The sequence below is a fragment of the Orycteropus afer genome, unplaced genomic scaffold (genome assembly GCF_000298275.1).
Source record: "Orycteropus afer afer isolate SDZICR_OR568_19922 unplaced genomic scaffold, OryAfe1.0 scaffold00928, whole genome shotgun sequence".
NCBI classification, from domain to species: Eukaryota; Metazoa; Chordata; class Mammalia; order Tubulidentata; family Orycteropodidae; genus Orycteropus; species Orycteropus afer.
Genome location: NW_006922515.1, coordinates 38,013 through 62,837, shown reverse-complemented (window position 1 = coordinate 62,837; position 24,825 = coordinate 38,013). Strand labels below are relative to the sequence as shown.

Genomic DNA, 24,825 nt, shown 5'->3' with positions numbered 1-24,825 from the left:
TGGACTTGAACTAGCAGCCTGAAGTGTTGCTTGATAATCTTGGGACTGTGCCATTTTACTTGTCAACCTTTGTCGGCCTCAGCATCCAGCAGCTTCCTGAGTTAAGAGAAGTCTACAGCTTCAGCGGGCTGGGAGCAAGAGGCAGAGCAGAAGCCCAAGTTAGATGGGCTTTCACGTAGCCCCCAAAGCTGGCACTCTGAACTTGGACTTCTAGCCTCCTAAACTGTAAGAGAATAAACACCTGTTTGTTAAAGTCATACACTTGTGGTATTCCTGTTAAAGCAGCACTAGAAAACCAAAATAGATGTTAATTACGTTCCCGTGTCACGCAACCATCACTAGTCTATTTCCAGTTTCTTTCATCACCCTTAACAGAAACTCAGTAACCCTTAAGCAATATCACCTCATTTTTCCCTCCCACCCACCCCAATTCCCATAACCACTAATAAACTTTGGTAACTAGTAATAAGCATTTCCCATTCTCAATACTTTATATAAATGGGCTCATGCAATATTTGTCCTTTTGTGCCTGACTTATTTTACTTACTTAAGTCAGGCTGTAGCATGTATCAGACTTATTTTCTCTTTATGGCTGAATGATACTGAACATGTTTTATCATAACACTTGGTAGGTAACCCCATTAAAAAACCAAATCTGTTGCCACAAAATTGATTCAGACTCCTAGTGACCCTGTATATTACAGAGTAGAACTAGGCTCCATAGTTTTCTTGACTGTAATCCTTATGGAATTTGATCTCCAGGCTTTTGTTCCATGGCACCACTAATTGGGTTTGACTGTCAACCTTCTGGTTGGTAGCTGATTGCATACCACGTGTACCACCAGGGACCTTTTAAAAGATGACTGAAGCACTTAATGGCTGATTGTCCCACTTTGAGTTCATTTGGTTACTAGCATCCGTTGATGACAGGCTGATACCTCCAATGGAAAGTTTTGTTGGTCAGGGATCACCTCCCAACTCTGAATGCCTAGTGATAAAACATGTAGAGTCTTAGTGGCCTTAGGTGTTCCTTCCCTGGCCGATGAAACAAGCTGCCTAACCTGTGCTTCTGACAGACAAAAGAGGTTAACTCTGCAGACCATACTCATTCATCTTTGTCTCAAGAAATGTACCTGACCTAGGGTTTATTGTTCCTTTCAGGGTTATTTTCAGGACACAGTGATGTACTATGGCTTTTACACCAATTCTACAATCCAGCATGAGAGCAGTAGGGCGTCCTACAACATGCAGCTGGCCTATATCTTCACAATCGGAGCATGCTTGATCATCTGCTTTTTCAGTTTGCTATACAGGTATGGTACCCACCAGCCACTCCTCGGAAGGAAGGTTGGGCAATCCTACTTGTGTAGTGATACTGCCTCGGAAACCCAAGGAGGGGTCGCTATGAGTCGGGGCCAACTCGACGGCATATAACAACAACAACAACAACATACAGGTATGGAGGGTCAGCATTTCAAGGGTCTAAGGCTCTTTTTAGATGTAGGCAAGATTCAAGAGTCTCGAAAATTGCCCGGGAAACAGTTTCACTGCAGTTTAAAATTTTTATTACTGTCTGATTCTTCCTTGTACTGCAACATATGAGTTCAGGTAGAGGAAGAGAGGTTTTCATACACTTTTAAAGAACTTCCAAAAACCAAACTCACTGCTATCGAGTTGATTCCTACTCATAGTGATCCCCATTGGGTTTCCGAGGCTGTAAATCTTTATGGGGTGCAATGATCCAAGTGGTTGTATGGACAAAAGGACGTGGGTGGATAATTGTGAAAGATGAGGTGCAAATAGAAAATGCACATATGAGAAATGTTCAGCTTTACTACCATCACAATAATTCACACTAAAATGAGAGTTCATTTTATTCTATCAAACCAGGAGCTATTTCTTCTTCTTCTTCTTCTTCTTCTTCTTCTTATTATTATTATTATTATATTATGGGTGAAAGTTTACAGAGAAAATTCACTTTCCATACAGCAGTTCACATACACTTTGTCTCATGACATTGACTACAATTTACCACAGTACAACAGCTCCTCTCCCACTTCCTCCCGATAGTTACCTCTTCCCTGTGTCCATCCCTCCATGCACTCCTGCCCCCTGAGCTGTCTCCCTGTACATAAACAGCCCTTCTTTCTCCCATGATTGTTCTCTCCAAGGAGTGTTCACCTCATATGCCTGTCTTTTGTTTGGCTGGAAGCCACAGGTAAGGGTGCAATTCCAGACCTGAAGGGCAGCTAGGGACCATAGTCTCAATGGTTCCAGCAAACCTGGTCCCTTTTTTTTTTTTTCCTAAATGATTTTGAGTTTTGTTCCACATTGTTCTCCCTCTCTATCCAGGATCTCCTAGATAGACCCCCTCCTAGTGGTTGACAGTGGTAGCCGGGCACCATCTAGTTCTGGTCTCATAATTGTATAGGCTGAGGATCACATGGTGTACCAGTCGCTTGGACTAATTGTTTCCATGAATCTTTGGTTTTCTTCATTCTTGTTTACTCATTGCATATAGATGGTTGCTTGCAAGCTTTTAAGATCTCAGTTGCTACTCACCAAAGTAGGAGATGGAACAATGTTTTGTGTAGTATTTTGTGCCAATTGAGCTTGATGTCCTGAGCCCACAGGTTCAACTGCTCACTCCCTCTGGGTAGCTGGCTGTGCCCAAAAAGTGACTACAACCTTGCAAGAGCTATTTCTTAAACTGCTGCTATTCAACAACTCAATGCAACTCACTGCTGTCAAGTTGGATCCAACTCATAGTGACCCCTCCTTGGGCTTCCGAGGCAGTATCACTACAGAAGTAGATTCCCCAATCTTCCTTCCAAGGCAGTGGTGGCAAATTTTAGAAAGGTAGCTTTTGCTTTACTCAGCATTCATTGTGTCCCAGGTCCTGCGTTGCTTCCTGCACCTAATTTCACTGAGTCCTCCACATGACCCTATGATATTAACAACTGTCTTTTTTGAGTGCTTACTGTTCTAAGTGCTCTATGTGTCTGTCTTAGTTTCATAGGGCTGCTATTAAAAACACCACAAAATCATGGCCCTTATTCTGAGCACTTTGAGAGAAGAACTGTTCCATGCCTCTCCTAGTTTTCTGATGACTGCTGGCAATCATTGATGATCCTTTGCTGCTTACAGATGCTTTGCATCTGTTGTCACATGGCATCTGTCCAATGTATGCCTTTGTCTCCATGTCTGTCCTCCTCTCTCATACTTCATTAGTCATATAGGATAAGGTTTACCCTACTCTAGTATGATCTGGTTAACTTCACTGATAACATCTTCAAAGAAAGGCCCTTTATCCCCAGCAAGATAACATCCACAGATATAGGGATTAGGATTTTAACATTTCTCTTTGGGGGACACAATTCAATCCAAAACTCAAAACCAAACTCACTGCCATCAAGTTAATTCTGATTCATACTGACCCCTTTGGGTTTCCAAGGCTGTAAATCTTCACAGAACTAGATTGCCTCATTTTCCTCCCATGGAGCAGCTGCTGAGTTTGAACTGCCAGCCTTCTGGTTAGCAACCAGATGCCTTGACCACTAAACCACCAGAGCTTCTTACAATTCAATCCATAACAGTGGATTTCTTCATTAGCCTTTATAATCTGTGAGGTGGGTACTGTTATTATCCCCATTATAACCAGCTACCAGTTGCCATCAAGTTAACTCATAGCGACCCCTCCTTGGGTTTCCAAGACAGTATCACTATAGAAGTTCCAACTCATGATGACCCCGTGTGTGTCAGAGTATAACTGCTCCATCAGGTTTTCAGTGGCTTATTTTTCAGAAGGAAATCACCACACCTTTCTTCTGAGGTACTTCTGTGTGGACTCAAACCTCCTTCCAGTTAAAAGCTAAGCATCTTAACCATTTGCACCACCCTGGGATTCCTGAACCCCATTATACAAATGTGGAAAGCGACAGTCAATATCACAAAGATCCCCCAGCTGGCAAAGCTAGTAATGCAAGTCAGGCTATCTCATTGCTGTACTTGTGATCACAAGCCTAGTGCTTGGGAAGTGCTTGGGAGTAACTCTTTGAAGTTGCCTTTACTTTGATTTAATGAAGTTATGCTCCCAATGACTGTTACAATAACTCTTGGTTTCTGCCTTCACTAGTATGGCCAAGTATTTCCGGAACAACTTCATTAACCCCTACATTTACTCCAGAGGGATTGCTAAGCTTATCTTTTGCTGGGACTTCACCATCACTCATGAAAAAGCCGTGAAGCTGAAACAGAAGAACCTCAGCACTGAGATAAGGGTAAGGCAGGCCTGCTCAACCCTCCCCATGACTGATCTCTTCCATCTCCTAATATGTCTTAAAATAATAACAAATTATTTTTTATTGCCTATGAGGTTAGCAAAAAGTTTAAAACATTCATAATTTGCAATGCTGGTGGTCATGTGGGGAAATGGGCATTTTCATATGGCATTGGTTGCTTTCTAATTGATACAGCCTTACTAGTGGACAGTTTCACAGCTTTTTTCCAATATTTTAAATGTGTTTTCTTCTTGACCCCATAGTTCAAGGATCAAAACTTTATCCCCGGACAGTGGTTTTCAACCAGGGGCAGTTTTGCCTCCCCGGGGGACATTTGGCAATGTTTGTAGAATTTTTTTAGTTGTCAAAATTTGGAGCAGTGCTACTAATGAGTGGAGGTCAGGGATGCTACTAAACATTCTACAATGTACATGACAATGCTTTAGCTCCCAAGGAATTATCAAAAACAAGATGTCAGTAGTTCTGAGGTAGAGTAACTCTGGTCTATAGAAGGATAAACAAACAAACAAACATTAAAAAGAAAGAGCAAGAAGAATTTCTAAACAAAGGAACTTTGAAAATAATATTGAAGATGTTGACTTCTTCCTTGGTGTAGATACCCAGCCTATTCTTCAACAAAGAGCTCAATGCTCTCAACATACCTTCCTTGAGAACCAAACCAAAAAACCATACACTCCCGTTGAGTTGATTTCAACTCATAGCCACTCCCACTGGGTTTCCAAGGCTGTAAATCTTTACATAAGCAGACTGCTCATCTTTCTTTCATGGAGTGACTGGGGGGTTCGAACCACTGACCTTTTGTTTAGCAGCCAAATGCCTTAACAACTATACCACCAAAGCTCCTTTCCTTGAGAACATGGCCCTAATAATTATTCTTCTAAAATGGAAAAAGTGTTCAGTGTGGTGCTGGGTTTCTTGGCCCCATTTGAGATTTTTCCAAGGGTTTCCCATAATCCATGCCCATCATCATCTTTCGACTCTCTCTTACCTGTGCATCTAGGGTGGGTCGGTGTCTCTGGATGTGGTGACTTGGTGTCTTGGCTAATAGTGGAGAGGGGCCTCTTGATCAACTTCTCTTCCTTATGTTTATAGGAGAACCTGTCAGAAATTCTACAGGAGAATGTCAAGTTGACACTAAATCAGCAGCTGACCCACTTGTCCACCTATGCAGTAGCCTGGGTTGTCTCCACTGGTGTGGCCATCGCCTGCTGTGTAGCCGTTTACTACCTAGCTGAGGACAACTCAAAGGTAACTCCAAAGAGGCTGGAGCACAAGAGCCCAAAGCAAGAGAACCAGATGAAGGGCCAGGATGCTAGAGGGGCAGATTGATGCAGAACCCACTACTTAAGTGGAGTCCATGGCCAGCAGCATTGGCACCACCTGGAAGCTTTTAAAAAGTTCAGAATCTTGGGACCTTCCCTTGACCCACAGACTCAGAATCTGTGTTGTAACCAGACTCTAGTGTGCACACTAGGGTCAGATGCTCTGGGTGATTGGTTGACCCCAGACCTGGGATCAAGTTCTGGTTTCTTCTTCTATTATACCCCACAGGCTTCAACTAGCACCGAGCACAGAGTACATGTTCAATACATATTGTAAATATATGGGCTTAAGCAAATTATTGAATCTTTCTGAGATCTGGATTCTTCATCTGTCAAATGGGAATGACAACACTTGTCTTTGTGGGCATGCAGTCAGGATCAGAGATGAGTTGAAGGGTCTATTCAGTGCTTAACATTGTGGGTGATGAATTATTAGAATTCTTATTAGATACTCATTAGAATTTTTATTTTATTGTGGTGAAAATACACACAGCAAAATATTAAACTGTTCCTACATGTATAATTCAGTGACATTAATACATTTTTCATGTCGTGCCACCATTATCACTATCCTTTTCCAGATCATTCCACCACCATTAACATAAACTCAGTAATGACCCTTAAGCAAAAACTCCCCTTCCCCCCACAGACGCCTGATAACCACTAATAATCTTTGATTTCCGTTTATTTTCTTATTTCATGTGAGAACGTACAGAATTCAATGCAATCATGTACGTAGTAAGTGGCACAGGGTAAGTGCTCAAATACACCAGGCCTTTTTCCTGTGGCACCACTGTACAGGTTCAAACTGCCAACCTTTAGGATACTAGCCAAGCCCAAACCAATCTTATCGCTGAAACTCAAAACCAAACTCACTGCCGTCGAATTGGATCCGACTAATGGCAACCCCTCTTTGGGTTTCCAAGGTGGTATCACTATGGAAGTAGATTGCCCAATCTTCCTCTGTGGAGTGGCTGGTGGGTTTGAACCACCAGCCTTCTGGTTAGCAAATGCCTTAGGGTCTATGCCATCAGAGCTCCCCTTACCACTGAGGGACCTCAATGAAGCCCAGAGAAGCTCCTTTTAGGGTTTTCCCATGGTGGGGGCCTTCTGAGTGAGGCAGAGAAGGGTTTAGTGTACAGTTAGCATCTTGATTCTCCACCTCTGTCTCCTGTAGTTCCTGAAAAACCATAGAGACCCTGGGGCGGTGCTGTTATTGCCTTTTGTCGTATCCTGCATCAACCTGGTTGTACCACGCTTCTATTCCATGTTCGGGCTGGTGGAGAGGTATGAGATGCCACGGCATGAAGTCTACACCCTTCTGATCCGGTAGGTGTGCCTGTCCTGCCAAACACCAGTTGTTTCTATGAAATGGGTGGGAGCTAGAAAGGGTTTTGCTCAATATCAAAGTTCTCGTCTCCTATAGGAATTTCAAGAGTATAGAGTATTTATATGGTATGGACAAATAGCCTGACCATAAGATCTGAACAGCCCTGAGAATCTATAGCTATTGAATATCTCTACCTCTTACTCAAAGTAATGGCTTACCTTTCCCAGTTGCTACCAGCCTAAGGGTTAACCTAGTTCTTCTAGGAATGAAATGTGCAGATATTCAGGTACACATAGGTTCCTGGCTGAGGACTTGTGTGGGAACTGAAATCCACCCGTGTTCTCATTGATCAAACTATGATCCTTGGTATCCAGTGTATAAGCTAGGGGAAAGGGGTGAATTTTTATATTCAGCCATTCAAACAGAGGCATAGGGTTGGTTTTTGGCAATTCATTGACTGGGAGGCGGTGATTCCCACAGAGACACTCTATGTGCTAAAGATGGTCCCAGGGTTTTGATAAAGCACAAACCACTGCCATCTAGTCACTTCTGACTCATAGCAACTCCCATTGGGTTTCTAAGTCTGTAAATCTTTACAGAAATAGATTACTTCATCTTCTTCCTGTGGAGCTACTGGTGGGTTTGAACTGCCGACTTTCTGGTTAACAGCCAAATGCCTTACCACTGTGCCACCAGACCTCCTTTAACAAACCACAAAACTACCCAAATTTTATCCTTACAGCCTCTTCCTGGCTAGGGTTATATTTATAATGATACCAGAAACAGTTGCCAACAAGTCAACTCTGATTCATGGAGGCTTTATGTGTATCAGAATAGAATTGTGCTCCATACGGCTGCTGCTGCTTTCTTTTTTTTTTTAATATTGTATTGGGGTTTTTTGGTGGTTTTTTTTTTGTGTGTGTGAAGGTTTACAGCAGTTTAGGTTCCCATTTAACAATTTCTACACAAGTTGTTCAATGACATTCGTTACATTCTTCACAATGTGTCAACATTCTTGTTACTTCTTTTTTGTTTGACCTATTTTGATTAATCTACTTTCTTTTTCTTTTGCTCCAGACAAGTAGAGAACAATAGTTGTATCTTAGATAGGTTATAGGGTTTCCAAAGGCTGACTTTTTGGAAGTAGATCACCAAGCCTTTCTTCAAGGCATCTCTGGGTGGACTCAAACCTGCCATTGAGTGCATTAACCATTTGTACCACTCAGGGACTTCATTCAGTAAAGGTAAACTAATGCATTAATCAGTAGGTTTTGAGGGTCTCCTACTGGCTGGGCACTGGGCAAAGGCTGAGGATCTAGCATTGAAAAAGACTCATCCAGTTCCTTCTTTCATGGAAAGTAGAGTCTAGTACAGTGGCTCTCAACCTTAAGCATGCATCAAAATCATCTGGAGGGCTTCCTCAAACACAACTTACTGGGCCCCACCCCCAGAGTTTCTGATTCAGTAGGTCGGGAGTAGGGTCTGAGCCACTGCCTTTCTAACAAGTTTCCAGGTGACACTGGTCTGAGGACCACAACTTGAGAATCATTGGTTTAGTGCCTATAATTCTTAGTACACCTATGCCAGAGCCTTATTAAAATCAGCATATATCATCCAAGACACAACATTTTGTCTCCATTTACCTGGAGCAACAGAGGAAGAAGATTCAGGAATAGGAGGAAGACATGGAATGTGTGGTTAATTGCCCCCATGAGACCAGAAGAACTGGATGGTGCTCAGATGCCTCCCATTACTGAATATTTTTATTAACAATTCTGGAGAAGAATCCTGATCAAAAGAAGGGGAATGCAGAACACATTGTCAAATTCTCATGACAACCAGACTTTCTGGAGCCATGGGGGCTGGATGAACCCCTGAAACTATTGCCCTGAGATAATATCTAAACCTTATGCCAGAAATATCCCCTGAAGTCTTCTTAAAACCAAACAATAGTTTAGCTTAACTAGTGAAAAAAAGGTCTGGTTGAACAGAATGCTCTTTTAAAAACTATAAGGAATCAAATTAACAACAGCAACTCAAAAGATTAGATAGGAATCTTAGGGGGTAATGAGTTTAGTTTAATAAGGAAGAACAACTAGAAAGGGAGAGTGAGAATGGTTACACAACTTGAAGAATGTAATCAATGTCACTGAATTGTACATGTAGAAACCAAGCAGTGACATGAAATGACACACATCACTTCTTACAACTCATACCAGAACTAGTGACATGGCTCATCCAACCACAGAATGGAAGGACTTGCCTTCCTACCATGGGCCCAAAAAGAAATATGGGCAAACAGTTCTGATGAATGCTATGAAGATATTTGTCTTAGTTATTTTGTGCTACTATAACAGAAATACCATGAGTAGATGGCTTTAAATTTACGTTTTCACAGTTTAGGAGGCTAGAAGTCTGAATTCAGACTGCCAGCTCTGGGGAAAGGCTTTCTCTTTCTGTCAGTTCAAGGGGAAGGACTTTGTCTTCTTTCAACATCTGTGGGCCCATTGGAGATCTCCATGTATCTTGGCATCAATCCTCCCTTGAGTCCAGGTTTCGAGCCTAGGCACCCTGGATCCAAAGAACATGTTTTGCCACCAGCTCCTCTTTCTTGGTGGTATTAGGTCTGTCTCTCTGTTTGTTACATCTCAAGAGACTTACTCAAGATACAACCCAGTCCTGTAGATTGTATCCTGCCCCATTAACATAACTGTCTCATTAACATTATAGAGATTAGGATTTGTAACACATCAGATAATTACATCAGATCATAAAATGGAGGCTAATTACATAATACTGAGACTCATAGCCTAGCCAAGTTGGCATATATTTCGGGGGACACATTTCAATCCATGACATTTAACTCTTTGGCTCTCAAGATTCATGCTCTTGCCATATGTAAAATAAATCACCCCATCATACCAAAAAACCAAACTTAACTGCTGTCCAGTCGATTTCAACTCATAGAGACCCCTCTTTGGGTTTCCAAGGCAGTATCTCTATGGAAGTAGATTGCCCAGTCTTCCTTCCAAGAAGTAGCTGGTGGATTTGAACTTCCAGCCTTCTGGTTAGCAGTCAAGTGCCAGAGCTCCTTCATATCATCCCTAAAGTATTATATTGAGTACAAGTCCAAATTCCATTCTGAGGCAAAATTCCTCTTCACCTGTGAACTTGTGAAAAATCTAGAATACAAGTTATATTCTTATAAATTACAGTCATGGAACAGGCATAGGGTAGAAATTTCCAATACAAATGGGAGAAATTGGAGGGAAATAAGGATTAACAGGCATGAAGCAAGTCAAAAACCCAGCAGAACAATTTACATTAACTCTCAAATCTCTCAAAGTACTCTGAGATTATCTAAGCAATGGTCCTGTCCTCCAGACTCTGGGTGTTGGCCACGGTCTCCTGATTCTGAGTGGAGGATCCTTGGCCCTGGGCTTCAGCTCCACCTTCCAAGCCCACTGAGACAGCAACTGTGCTCCCTCAGCTTTGGGCAGCCCAATTCTCCTAGTCCAACTAAGTGGCAAGTCCACCCCATCAGCCCTGGCAGGTCCCATTCTTCTGCCCCTTGGGCATGACAGCCCCAACCCTTCAGCTTTGAGCATCAAATCTGGCTCCATTCCCCTGGCACTCTTGAATGGCAGCCCCACACTCTGGAACCAAGTTGGTGAAGATCTGACTCTTTGACACCTAGGAGACCATAGCCCTACTCTTTGAAACCCCAGCAGACTGTGGTTCTGCCCTCTGAGACTGAAGGAGCTCTGTTTCCTATGCTCATTGTTTCTTCAGCTGCTGCTTCGTGGTTCCTTGGCCTCTTGGCCCCTTAGGCCTCTTGGCCCAGACCAGTTTCTGCCCTGCACAGACAAGTGTTATTACCAAGCTCTTTAGCTCTACTAGAAAGTGCCTGGAGGCACCTCACATTGCCAGTAAGCCTAGGCCTGAAGGCACTCAGCTGTCTTGGACCATGCATCAAAAGAGATTGACTTAAAATACAACCCAATCTTGTAGATTGTATCCTGCCTCATTAACATAACTTCCTCTAATCCTGCCTCATTAACATCATAGAGGTTAGGTTTACAACACTTAAGATAATTACATTAGATCACATGATGGAGACTATTTTGGTTACCTAGTGCCCCTCTGACAGGAATATACCACAGAAAGGGATGGCTTCAACAAACTAGAGTTTATTCTCTTACAGTTTGGAGGCTTTCAGTCTGAGTTCAAAGTGTCAGGCTCTAGGGGCTGAGTGAAAGCCCCTCAACCTCGGACTTTAGCTCTGCCTCCTGCTCCCAGCCCACTGAAGGTGGAGGTTTTTCTTTACTCAGACATCTGCTGGCTGCTGAGGCTGACAAACCCAAGGTCAACAAGTACAAAGGCACAGTCCCAATGTTACCAAACAACACGGCTGGTCACTAATTCAAGTCCAGAAAAAGTCTCAAGATTGGCAGGGCATGGCAGGCTGCTGAGCAACAACTTGGCTACATGCAGAGTTCAAGCATGCCAAAAAGCTTCTGCTTATATTCTGGAAGCAGCCCACATCCCTAAAGCATCTACTCAGTTGCACCAGTAGATTTCACCATGGAGTTACTTGCCAATCTCACCATGGGGAATAACTACACCCAGCTGCCCAGCCACTCAAGCAGGCCCACCCAAATTAACACACAACCTTAACTACCACAGAAGCTAAGTACACAGTACTGAAAATCATGGACTAGCCATGTTGGCACATATTTTGGGAGACATGATTCAGCCCATGACAGTAATGATGGTTCTTTTCTCTTCTGTTATTTAGAAACTTCTTTCTGAAAATATCCATCATTGGAATTCTGTGTTATTATTGGCTCAACATTGTGGCCCTGTCTGGTGAAGAGGTGAGATTTCCATGCTGTTCTGCCTTACATCAGGTTCCATAGCCTTTCAGCACCAAGAAGGAAGTGAGTTTCTCAAGAGCCATCATACCTCCTATGAATCATTTATGGGAAGAGAATAGAAGTTAATCTGTAAGGCAACAGGAGGGGAAAAAGATTCCCTCCCCTCATGCCTACCCCCCCAAAATCACAGTTCTAGAAACAGGCAGACTTGATTTGATGACCAGTTGTGCATTTTACAGTGTAATCTAATCTCTTTGGGCTTCAGTTTTCTCATCTGTAAAATGGAGATAAACAATGCCATATATAGTATAAGTAGTGCCAGGCACATGACAGACAGATGGTAGTAATTTGGAAGATAATCTGTCTGACCAGCCTTGGGATTTGGGAAGACTTACTTTTTGATCCTTGATGTTTCATCTTCTCTGTATTCTAGAGCCCTGAATGTCACCAGTCTGCAAACATATTACTGGTGGCAATAAAAATTTTGTCCTAACTGATCATTTCTGGCCTTCCCCTAATTGGACACAGCTTCTTGCTCTTCCTCAACCCCAGAGACTCTTCCTTGGTCATATCAGGAAGGTCCTGAGGATGAAGTCTTGTTTGGATTGGGAACAGGCCAATCTCTCTGGACTTCTAATATTAGGATGCTCTTCGCTTGCTAATGAAGTCCCCATGAAAATGGGCCTCCACACCCCCAATCCTCCTTAGCTGTTGGCTATTCTGGATTCTCAGGGTACCAGGGTTGCCCTGTGGTTCAAAGTGGAGTCAGGAAAATAGGGACCTCTTTCCAAACTCTGTCATCCCTGACATTGTCCCCTGGGCCCCAAAATAGCACTACTTGTGTACAGACTCAAATCATCATATGTGATATGGCACCCTCATTTTCCCTTCCTAACTTAATCATCAAATAGGTTCAAAACCAGTCCTCCTAGTTGGGCTGGTGAGAGCAGATCCCTTGTTATTTTTCCATTCATTTATATGTTCATCCACCCATCCATTCATTCATCCATCCATCCATTATCCTCATGCTGTGAACCCAAAACCTCCCTTTCCTCCTTCAGCCAAATAAAAAAATTGCTGGTCCATCAGCTTATGGTGATGACTTCCTGCAAAGTTTACTGGTTACCAATTTCATAAATGGACTAATGCAAACTTCCCATTTGCACAAGCTTGTGTACCCAGAAAAGAAGACTCACTCTCAGCAAAAATTCACTCTCAATAGGAGCTCTGGTGGTGTAGTGCCTGAGGCATTTGATTGCTAACCAGAAGGCTGGCAGTTCAAACCCACCAGCCACTCCTCAGAAGGAAGAGTGGGCAATCTGCTTCTGTAATGATACTGCCTTGCAAACCCAAGGAGGGTTGCTATGAGTCAGACCCAACTCAATGAAAATGGACCTTAAACTAACAAATATGAATTGATTTTTTTTCCCCTAAGATTGATAAGCAAAAAGAGTGGAGACATTATTAACCATGGACACCTCCAGCTCTCTGGAAGAAACTGATTACCCTGGCTGAGAAATGGGATTCAGAGAAGCTAGGACAGAGACGAAAAGTTTTAAGAAGAGACATGGTGAGGGGAAAGTTTTGGTACATGTGGAAGACAAGCATTAATAGGGAAAAAAGGGACATACAAAGGGAGTGAACTCCCATAAAAAAGAACATGACTTGTTGGTGTATTTTTGCCAAGAATGGGTCTTCTTTTCTGGGTAAAAAAGAAATTGGTCAAACTGAGCTGCCAGCCACGTGCTAAAGAGTATGGACCGAGGCAACATTCCAACCCTTCATTCTGACTCTTGTTTGCCTTCCAGTGTTGGGAAACCTTCATCGGCCAGGAAATCTACAGGCTCCTTCTGATGGATTTCGTGTTCTCTTTAGCTGATTCCTTTCTTGGGGAGTTTCTGAGGAGGTAAATAATTGTTGGGGGAAGTGGAAGTTCAGTGGTAGCTTTCTTGCAACTCATGTGGACCAATGTGCCTGAAGTACATTCTCTACTCATCTGTCATTGGAGGTTTTGCATGTTGCTGTGATGCTGAACAAGGAGCTCTTTTGGTGCAGTGGTTAAAGCATTCAGCTGCTAATGAAAAGGTCAGAGATTTGAACCCAACAGGTGCTCCATGGGAGAAAGATGAAGCAGTCTGCTTCTGTGAAGATTTACAGCCTTGGAAACACTATGGGGAAGTTCTACTCTGTCCTATAGGGTTGCATGAGTCATAATCAACACAATGGCAGTGAGTTTTGATTATGAACAACAACAACAAAAAAAAAAAACCCTATGGCTCACACTAGTTTGATCCACAATTCATCAGGGGATGTCACAGGATCAGAGGCTGTTTCATTTCGTTATGCCTGAGGTGGCCATGAATTGGGGGCCAATTCCACAGAAGATAACAACAACAAATATGTGTTAATTCTCTGGTCTGGAGTAATAAGTACCTGATACTGTAACCAGAGCCTGATTCTGGATTAAGCAGGAAGTACTGGTCCCTTACACACTCAAAGTGTGCATGGTTCCAAGTCTGCCTATTGTCCCCTGGGATATTGCTTACTTCTAAATTAACAAAGATTTCCTCTTGACCTACAGTCCTGTTGGCACAGTTCATTTGGTTCAAGAAGCCCTTTCCAACCTTCTCTTATGAAAAAACTAATAGAAATAAAAAAGAAACTGAGGGCCATGTGAAATCTTTTCCACTGTAGATATTTTAATTGTTTAATGTATCTCTTTCCAGATTTTTCATATGCATAACACACATAGTGCTGTATATATGCATATGATACAATTTTAAAAAACAAAAATATGATCACAGTGTAAAAGTATTGTGAAATATTTGTTTATTTAATCTTATCCCTCTGTCTTGGCATCTTTCCAGATCAGTATGTACAAATTTAGCTCATAGTTTTAATTTAAGTACTAGTTTACATTTGTTGTTGTTTTTGTTTGCTGTTGAGTCAAACCCAATTCGTAGCAACCCCTCCTTGGGTTTCCGAGGCAGTATCACTACGGAAATAGATTGCCCAACCTTCTTTCTGAGGAGTGGCTGGTGGGTTTGAACCGCCAGCCTTCTGGTTAGCAGTCAAGTGCCTTAGGCACTAAGTTACCAGAGTTCCTTAGTTTACATTTAGACTTCATCAATTATAAATAATAATAACAATAAACTCACAGCCATCAAGTCAGATCTGACTCATAGCAAACCCTCCTTGGGTTACTGAGTCAGTTCAATACGGAAGTAGATTGCCCAATCTTCCTTCCAAGGAGTGGCTGATAGGTTTGAACCGCCAGCCTTCTGGTTACCAAATACCTTAGGCACTACACCACCAGAGCTCCCAAAACCAAACTCACTGCCCTCGAGTCAGATCCCCTCCTTGGGTTTCCAAGGCTGTATCACTACAGAAGTAGTTTGCCCAACCTTCCTTCCAAGGAGCGGCTGGTGGGTTCGAACCATCAGCTTTCTGGTTAGGAGTCAAAATGTCACAGGCACTATGCCACCAGAACTCTCCTCATCAAATATAAGTTATTATAAATAAATTAACCACTAATATTAAATATAGAGACATTGTCATCAGTGACCCATATGTGGCCCTCTATTTATTAACTTACTTTTCTTTTTTTCAAGGCTGGAACCCTGGACAGGTAGGCAGGTGCACAGCACTCGGGGCATCTGGGGCAGCCTTTTTTTTTTTTTGAGGCTGGGCCACTAGACAGGTAGGCAGGTGCATGGTGCTTGGGGCTTCTGGGGCAGCTTTTTTTCAAAGCCAGGCCCCAGACAGGTGGGGAGGTGAGTAGAGCAGTTAGGAACAACTAAGGGAGACGAAGTTGTCTGCAAGTTTGTCATCCTATGATGGCTTACATGTTGCTGTGAGGGTGGAGGCTATGCCACTGGTGTTGCAAAATGCCATCAGGGTTACCCATGATGCACAGGTTTCAGCAGAGCTTCCAGACTAAGAAAGATTTGGAAGAAGGAAGAGACCATCTACTTCTCAAAGAATTGGCTAGTGAAAACCTTATGAATAGCAGTGAAACACTGTCTGATATATTGCTGGAAAACTTTATGAATAGCCCTGAAACATTGTTCAATATAGTGTCAGAAGATGAGTTCCTCAGGTTGGAAAGCACTCAGAATATGACTGGGGAAGAGCTGACTCCTCAGAGTAGAGGTAACCTTAAGGTTATGAATGGAGTAAAGCTTTTGGGATCTCCATTTGCTGATGTGGCATGACTCAAAATGAGTAGAAACATGCAGACATCCATTAATAATTGGAACATGGAATGTACAAAGTATGAATCTAGGAAAACTGAAAGTTGTCAGAAATGAAATAGAATGCATAAAGATCAATATCCTAGGCATTAGTGAGCTGAAATGGACCAGGTTGGGCCGTTTTGAATCAGACAACCATATGATCTACTATGCTGGGAATGACAAATTGAAGAGGAATGGTATGGTACTCATTGTCACAAAGACAGTTTCAAGATCTGTCCTGAAGTATGTTGTTGTCAGTGGTAGTATACTATCCACATGCCTACAAGGAAGACCAGTTAATAATACTATTATTCAAATCTAGGTGCCAACCACCAAAGCCAAAGATGAGGAAATTGAAGATTTCTACAAACTTCTGCAGTCTGAAATTGACCAAACATGCAATCAAGATGTGTTAATTATTACTGGTGACTAGAATGCAAAAGTTGAAAACAAAGAAGAGTCAGCAGTAGTTAGAAAATATGGCCTTGGTGATATAAATAACACTGGAGATTGCATGATAGAATTTTGCAAGACCAATGACTTATTCATTGCAAATACCTTTTTCAACAACATCAATGATGGGTATACACAAGGACTTCACCAGATGAAATACACAGGAATCAGATTGACTTCATGTGTGGCAAGAGGCAATAGAGAAGTTCAATATCTCAGACAAAATAAGGCCAGGATCTGATTGTGGAACAGACCATCAACAGCTCATATGCAAATTCAAGTTGAAGCTGAAGATGATTAAAACAAGTCCACAAGAGCCAAAATATGACCTTGATAATATCCCTCCTGAATTTAGAGACCATCTAAAGAATAGATTTGATGCATTGAACACCAATGACTGAAAACCAGAGGGATTGTGGGATGACCTCAAGAGCATCATCCATGAAGAAAGCAAGAGGTCATTTAAAGGACAAGAAAGGAAGAATAGACCAAAATGGATGTCAGAAGAGACTCTGAAAGAACTGAGGAAAAAAATTAAGCCTTGAGTTGCAATATTGAAAGATTCTATGGGCAAAATATTGAATGATGCAGGAAACATCAAAAGAAGATGGAAGGAATACACAGAGTCACTGTACCAAAAAGAATTGGCTGATGTTCATCCATTTCAGGAGGTGGCATATGATCAAGAACCAATGGTTTTGAAGGAAAAAATCGAGGCTCCACTGAGAGAATTAGCAAAGAATAAGATTCCAGGAATTGACAGAATACCCATTGAGATATTTCAACAAACGGATGCCATGCTGAAGGCACTCACTCAGCTATGCCAAGAGATACGGAAGACAGCTACCTGACCAACTGACTGGAAGAGATCGATGTTTGTACCCATTCCAAAGAAAGGCGATCCTACAGAATGTGGAAATTACTGAATATCCTCAATATCACATGCAAGTAAAATCTTACTGAAGATAATTCAAAAATTGTTGCAGTAGTATATTGACAGAGGTGTTCTGGTTACCTAGTGCCGCTCTGACAAGAATATACCACAAATGGGTATATTCTTATAATTTGGAGGCTTTAAGTCCAAGTTCAAAGTGCCAGGCTCTAGGGACTGGGTGAAAGCCCCTCAACCTTGGGGTCCAGCTCTGCCTCCTCCTCCTGGCCCACTGGAGCTAGAGGCATTTCTTCACTCAGACAATTGTTGGCTGCTGAGGCTGAGAAGCCCCAAGGTTGACAAGTAAAAAGGCACAGTCCCAATGTTACCAATCCACACGGCAGATCATTAACTTAAGTCCACTCTAAGTGCCATGGTCGGCAGAGCATAGCAGGCTGCTGAACAATGACACAGCTACATGCAGGGTCCAAGCATGCCATAGGCTAGAGACCATTCCCAAGACTTCTTCTTAAATAAAGAGAGCAGACCACATACCCAAAGGCAGCTACTCAGCTGCTCCCAGTAGATTCCACCATGGAGTTGATTGCCAGTCTCATCATGGGTAATACTACATCCAGCTGCCCTGCCACTCAACCAGGCCTAGCCAAGTTGACATACAAACATAACTATCACACAGAGGGCTTCTAGAAATGCAAGCTGGATTCAGAAGAGGACATGGAATGAGGGATATCATTGCTGATGTCAGGTGGGTCTTAGCTGAAAGCAAAAAATACCAGAAAGATGTTTACTTGTGTTTTATTGACTATTCAAAAGCATTCAATTGTGTGGATCATAAATAAATATGGATAACATTGAGAAGAATGGAAATTCCAGAACACTTGATTGTACTCATGAGGAACCTGTACATAGATCAGAAGGCTGTTGTTTGAACAGAACAAGGGGATACTGCATGGTTTAAAATCAAGAAGGGAGTGGGTCAGGGTTGTATCCTTTCACCATACTTATTCAATTTGTATGCTGAGCAAATAATCTGAGAAGCTGAATTATATAAAGAAGAATGTGACATCAGGATTGGAGGAAAACTCATTAACAACCTGCAATACGCAGATGACACAACTTTACTTGCTGAAAGTGACGATGACTTGATACACTTACTGATGAAGATTAAAGACTACAGTCTGCCATATGGATTACACCTCAATATAAAGAAAACAAAAATCACCAGTCCAATAAGCAGCTTCATGATAGATGGAAAAAAGATTGAAGTTGTCAAGGACTTCATATTACTTGGTTCTACAATCAGCACCAGTGGAAGCAGCAGTCAAGACATGAAACAATGTATTGCATTGGGCAAATCTGCTGCAAAAGACTTCTTTCAAGTGATGAAGAGCAAAGATTCCTCCTTGAAGACTAAGGTGCACCTAACCCAAGCCATGGTATTTTCAGTCACCTCTTATGCATGTGAGAGCTGGGCAGTGAATAAGGAAGATGGAAGAAGAGTTGATGCTTTTGAGTTGTGGCATTGGAGAAGAATGCTAAGGATAGCATGGTCTGCTAAAAGGGCTAACAGATCTGTCCTGAAAGAAGTGCAACCGGAATGCTCCTTGGAAGCAAGAATGGCCAGACTTCATTTCACCTGCTTTGGTCATGTTGTCAGGAGGAACCATTCCCTGGAAAAAGATGTGCTCTGTAAAGTGGAAGGTCAACAAAGAAGGGGAATGCCCTCAGTGAGATGGATTGACACAAAGGCTATCTGAAGATGGACTCGCTCAGGTATAGCAAGAATCATGAGGCCGGCACAGGACCAAGCACTGTTTCATTCTGCTGTGCATAGGGTCACTATGAGTTGGAGATGACTTGGTGGCACCTAACAACAACAATATTTATTTACTTATTCATTTCTTTTTAATAATATGATGAGCACCTTGTTTTATATAGACATTTGCATGTCTGTATGTGCTATCAGTTTAGGTTCTAGTGATAAGGTCATGTGATTCTTCCCTCATCAGGTAGGCTGAATGCCACATTTTTCTACCCAGTTCTGCCCAAACTCACCCTTATTCTAGGGCTGGACATATAGGTGAAAAGTTTTGTTGATAGTAACTTTTTATTGACAATTCTGCTGTATAAAGAAAGCAGTGTGGTCTCAGCTGTCCTCAAGGTAAATGGAGACCTTTGTTTCCCTTTTGTGGATTTAGAAAATAGAGAAACATTATTAATCTGGATAGAAGTATCCAAAATTTGAACCATTTTGGGTTTATTTGAGTTGGAGAGTGTTTTCGCTCTTTTGTGCTGCTGTAACAGAAATACCACAGGTGGGTGGCTTTAACAAACAGGCATTTATTCCTTACAGGTTAGGAGGCTAGAAGTCCAAGTTCAAAGTGCCAAGCTCTAGGGGCAGGGTGAAGGGCCCTTGACCTTGGGCTTCAGCTCTGCCTCTTGCTCCTGGCCCACTGGATCTGGAGGATTCTCTTAAATTAGGCAGCTGCTGGCTGCTGAGGCTGACAAACACAAGGTCAACAAATAAAATGGCACAATCCCCAAATTAGCAAACAACATGGCAGGCCACTAGTTCAAGTCCAGAAACAGCCCCAGGATCAGCAGACAACATGGCAGGCTGCTCACTGATGACTTGGCCAAATGCAGGATCCAATTGTGACGAGAAGCTTTGTTTCTCAAAGCTTCTTCTTTCAGAAGTGGGAAGAGAGCTGTTACATTGTGTGGAATGGCATCAATGCTTATACTTAGAACTTTAAAAAAAAATCGACAAGGGAACTTACACTTTATTCCCAGCCGGTGAGAATTTCCTTTGTTGTTTGATACAGTCTGTGGGGGCATCTTCTGAAGGAAGAAATTGATGGTTTAGGTACTAAACTAAGCACATTTTTGCAGAATCATTGGAAAGCGACTTATCACAAGCCTGGGCTTGCAGGAGTTTGACATTGCCAGAAATGTTCTGGAACTGATCTATGCACAGACCCTGGTGTGGTAAGTCTCTGGTTCTCACCTGACTTGTGGACTCAGAGTCTTGTTGGCAAGGCTCTAAAATCTGCTGTTTCTAAATCTCTGCAGGCAGTTTGAGAACCATGACTGTAGATTCAGATTATTCTTTTCCTTTATGAGATCATGAGGATTTCAGACAAGAACAACACAGATCAGGGCTCAGCCTACAGATGTTGCTGATTCCACAGGGTGCTTTTTCTTAAAATTTAAATTAACCACCAATATTAAAAGATCAGGAGAGTTTACATAAAATTTAAAATTTCTGGCTTCTCTCAAATAAGGAAAGATTTGGCCCATCTTCTTTCATAGTAATGTTTGCCTGAGCCTTAAATTGGATGAGGGTCTCCAAACGAGTTGTCATTGGGTTGAAACCAGCTCATGGCCATCCCATGTGTGTCAGAATAGAGCTGTGCTCTGTAGTTTTCAAGGACTGAGTTTTTGGAAGTAGATCTGCAGGCCTTTCTTCTGAGGTGCCTCTGGGGAGACTTGAACAGTCAGCGTTTCTATTAGTAGCTGAGAATATTAACCGTTTGCACCACCCAGCAACTCCTGGGTGGCTTCAGATTGCCCCGTTCAGCACCTGGAACTGTTTCCTCCCCAACATGGATTTGCCATTTCTCATCACCCTTATACTGTCAGTTTTCTTAGAGTAGAAAACATTGCTTTTCATTTGATTCCCAACAGAAGGGGAAAATACAGGAAGGTAGAGAGGGCTGTGTTTCTTATACCTGGCCTGTTTCACTCACTGATGTGTCACCTGGTGGGGCTACTGGAGTGATTACATTTTAAAAAGTCAGAGTCTGACTCTTGGCAGTCCCCTGTGTTGCAGAGTAGAACTGCTCCAAAGGGTTGCTTGGATATAATCTCTCCTGAAGCAGGTTGCCAGGCCTTTCTTCCATGGTGCCACTGGGTGAGTTTGAACCATTAACACTTAAGTTAGTAGTTGGGCACAAACTGTTTGCATCACCCAGGGACCTTATTTGATAGATATCAATAGGTATTCCATGCTGATTTTGGGCTAAGTGTCTTTAATTCCGGAGCCAAAGTCCTCATTCTGTGACCATTTGACAGAAGGTGCCAAAAGGAGATGTGAGCAGTGAGGGAGGAAAGCTGCCAACAGGGATGGCCAGAATTACACCTGTGCCTTTAAGGGTTTTGTTGATAAACCACGAACAAGTACAACCAGAATCACTTACATCTTTTCCTTTTTCTGTGGCAATTATAGATTTAATCTCTGTAAGTTTCAGGACAATATTGCCTTTTATGGTGAGATTTAAAAGACGGTCATACAATAACGCAAAGAAGGATGATAGTAGAGATAAGGGGAGGAGGGCCTGCCTATTTTCTTGGCAAATCTGTGTATCACCTGAGGAGTCCCTTGGTAGTGCAAAGGCCTCTAGGATATTAATGGGGGGTTGGAGGTTTGAGGCCACCCAGAGGACCCTCAGAAGAAAGGCTTGATTGTCTACTTCCAGAAAATCGTCCATTGAAAACTCTGTGGGACACCATTCTGTGACACACAGTTGGTCGCCATTAGTTGGAGTTGACTCGATAGCAACTGGGTGTTTTTAAATGTATCGTCTGTAGTGTTATTTAAGAAGCTCTGGTGGGGTAGGAGCTCTGGGCATAGTGCCTGAGGCATTTGACTGCTAACCAGAAGGTTGGCAGTTCAAACCCACCAGCCACTCCTCAGAAGGAAGGTTGAGGAATCTACATCCATAGAGATACTGCCTTGGAAATCCAAGGAGGGGTCACTATGAGTCGGCTCTGACACCACGGCAGTGAGTTTAGTTTTTTAGTTTTTTTAGTAGGTGGTGTAGTGCCTAAGGCATTTGACTGCTAACCAGAAGGCTGGCAGTTTAAACCCACCAGCCACTCCACAGAAGGAAGACGGGGCAATCTACTTCTGTAAAGACTTACCGCTTCAAAAACCCGATGGGGGTCACTGTGAGACAGAATCGACTCGATAGCAGTGAATTTGGTTTTTTGAGTCTTTATAGTGTTTTTTTACTTAATATTTTCTTTCAAGTTGTCTGTCACTTTTTTTGGAGCGCCTGGGTGGCACAAATGGTTGAGCAGTCAACTACTAATAGAGTTGGTGGTTTGAATCTACCCAGAGGTGCCTTAGAAGAAAGGCCTGGCCACATGCCTCTGGAACATCACAGCCTTGAAAACCCTGTGGTGCAGTTCTGCTGTGCACACATGGGGTCACCATGAGTTGGAAGTTGACTCCATGGCAACTGGCTTGGTTTTTGGTTTGCCACTTCTTTACCTAAATAAATTTTTTAAGTCTTTTTTATATAGTTACAAATGGTTGTAAAATCAAGTGTCCTTTGGCATAGATTTGGAAGAAACTGGAAAAATAAAGGCAAATAAATTTTAAAAAGCCAGTAAATTCTAGCTAGATGCTGCTGCCTCCCAGGGCTCCCAGGCTAGGCCTGTTCCTTCTTTTTCAAAATGAGAGGTTGGTATAAATAAATAAATAAATAACATTTAAAAAAAATAAAAAAGGAAGGTGGGGCGGGGAAGAAGTTGGCAATTGTGAGGCATTAAAGACAATCTAGAACCAAACTAAGACTTTCTTCTTTGGTCCCTCAGGAGCATGGAAGAGAGGAGAAGAGGAAAGAGGGAGTGCCTTTCTTGCTATAACTCAATGCAGTTAAATGTCTTGTCCCTGAAGGATTTCAGACTTTCTTGAATAGCACAGAGGGCAGGGTCATGTAGAGAGGGGACATGTCCTACACTTTGAGACATGCTAGATTAGGGCACTGTAGAGAGACCATCTGCTGCTTTAGTGGCTATGTAGGTGGGATTCTCTGCAAAACCATTTTTGGGAAGAGAGCATCTGTGGATGCTGGGTGTGGCCAGAAACTGCCTGCTTTGCTGTGAAAGAAGCCATCTCCCTCTTTCTCTTCTCTCCAAACCCCTATATCTGCATCCCACCCCTCATGTCTCCTCTGGTCTCTGACATTCACCCTTTCTCCCTTTCAGGATTGGAATCTTCTTCTGCCCTCTGCTGCCCTTTATCCAAATGATTGCTCTTTTCATCATGTTTTATGTCAAAAATGTGAGTCGATCTTAAGTTGGAACCAACCAGCTTCACAGAGCCACATGAGACCTGGGGAGGGCCTGGGAGGAAAGCCTGGGGGAATGGGGGCAACAGATGGGAGATGGCTGCTTCTCTCTTCAGATCAGCCTGATGATGAACTTTCAACCTCCAAGCAAAGCCTGGCGGGCCTCACAGATGATGACTTTGTTTATCTTCTTGCTCTTTTTCCCGTCCTTTACCGGAGTCCTGTGCACCCTGGCCATCACCATCTGGAGGTAGGAGATGGCGCTTTGGGGTGATGTTTTAGAGCTGGGGTGGGTAAGTAACCAAAGCACTGAAAGAAAGAGGGGAATATATCTAGTGAGGGCATCACACATCAGAGTGTCACAATCAGGAACGAGCACCTTCCTTACTTTCTGGAACAGGGAGAGGCTACTTTACCCTGGTTAACAGAAAGACCTTACCTTATTTGGCTCCCTTTTAACTTCAGTCTCCCCCCTCCTCCTTTGGCTTCTCCATCCTCCAGCTCTACTGCTCTTACTCCATATTGGGGTCCCAGCAAGCCCCACTCCATATAGAGTCCTCTGTTTAGATGTCCTCCTCACTCCCTTGCATGATTACCTCTTCCCACTCTCTGGTTCTCAACTTGAAAGTAATCTCCAAGACCTACCCTTCTTGACCCACCTGCAATCAGCCTCCATCCTTCTCTCGCCAGGGCTCAGCTTTCTTTCTTCATTCTATCAATCAGAAATGTTTGCAGTCAGAAGTGTTAATCAAACAGAAGTGTTTGATTGTTTTCCCATCAATTTTACTTCTTCTCCACTAAAATATGTCTGTCTTGTTTATTATGGAACCTCCAAGGCCTGGCTAGCAGTGCTTAGTAGAAGTTTAATAAACTTTTGTAGAATTGTAGAATGAATGAACAAACAAATGAGCAAAGGAGTTGTTTGTTAGGATGTGTTTGGCATTGGAACCATCAGGAATTGAAGAAGCTTCAGGACAGGCTCCACTGTTTCACCATGTCCTTATGTGGTGCCCTGCTAACAGAAATACCACAGATGGGATGGCTTTAACAAACAAGAGTTTATTCTCTTACAATTTTGGAGGTTAGAAGTCCAAGTTCCAAGTACCAGGGTCTAGGGGCTGAAGCCCCTCAACCTTGGGCTTCAGCTCTGCCTTTGTACCCGGCCCACTGAAGCTAGAGGCATCTCTTCACTCAGGCAGCTGCTAGCTGCTAAGGCTGGCAAACCCAAATTCAACAAGTGAAAAGGCACAGTCTCAATATTACCAAACCACACAACAGGCCATTAATTCAAGTCCATCAAAAGTCCCAAGATCATCAGGGCAACGTGGCAGGCTGCCG

The 24,825-nt window shown here is 42.7% G+C and overlaps 1 protein-coding gene across 1 annotated transcript in view; it reads left to right on the top strand.

Moving 5' to 3' along the window:
- The window catches only part of TMC5 (transmembrane channel like 5), an 81,553-nt gene extending 57,812 nt beyond the window's left edge, over window positions 1-23,741 (top strand). The window contains exons 8-16 of the mRNA XM_007958332.1: window positions 1,162-1,313; window positions 4,136-4,280; window positions 5,394-5,549; window positions 6,801-6,952; window positions 11,752-11,830; window positions 13,639-13,736; window positions 20,303-20,398; window positions 23,405-23,480; window positions 23,604-23,741. Coding sequence (XP_007956523.1) covers window positions 1,162-1,313; window positions 4,136-4,280; window positions 5,394-5,549; window positions 6,801-6,952; window positions 11,752-11,830; window positions 13,639-13,736; window positions 20,303-20,398; window positions 23,405-23,480; window positions 23,604-23,741 — 1,092 coding nt within the window. The remainder of the gene's footprint in view (window positions 1-1,161; window positions 1,314-4,135; window positions 4,281-5,393; window positions 5,550-6,800; window positions 6,953-11,751; window positions 11,831-13,638; window positions 13,737-20,302; window positions 20,399-23,404; window positions 23,481-23,603) is intronic.
- Window positions 23,742-24,825: the final 1,084 nt, after the last annotated feature.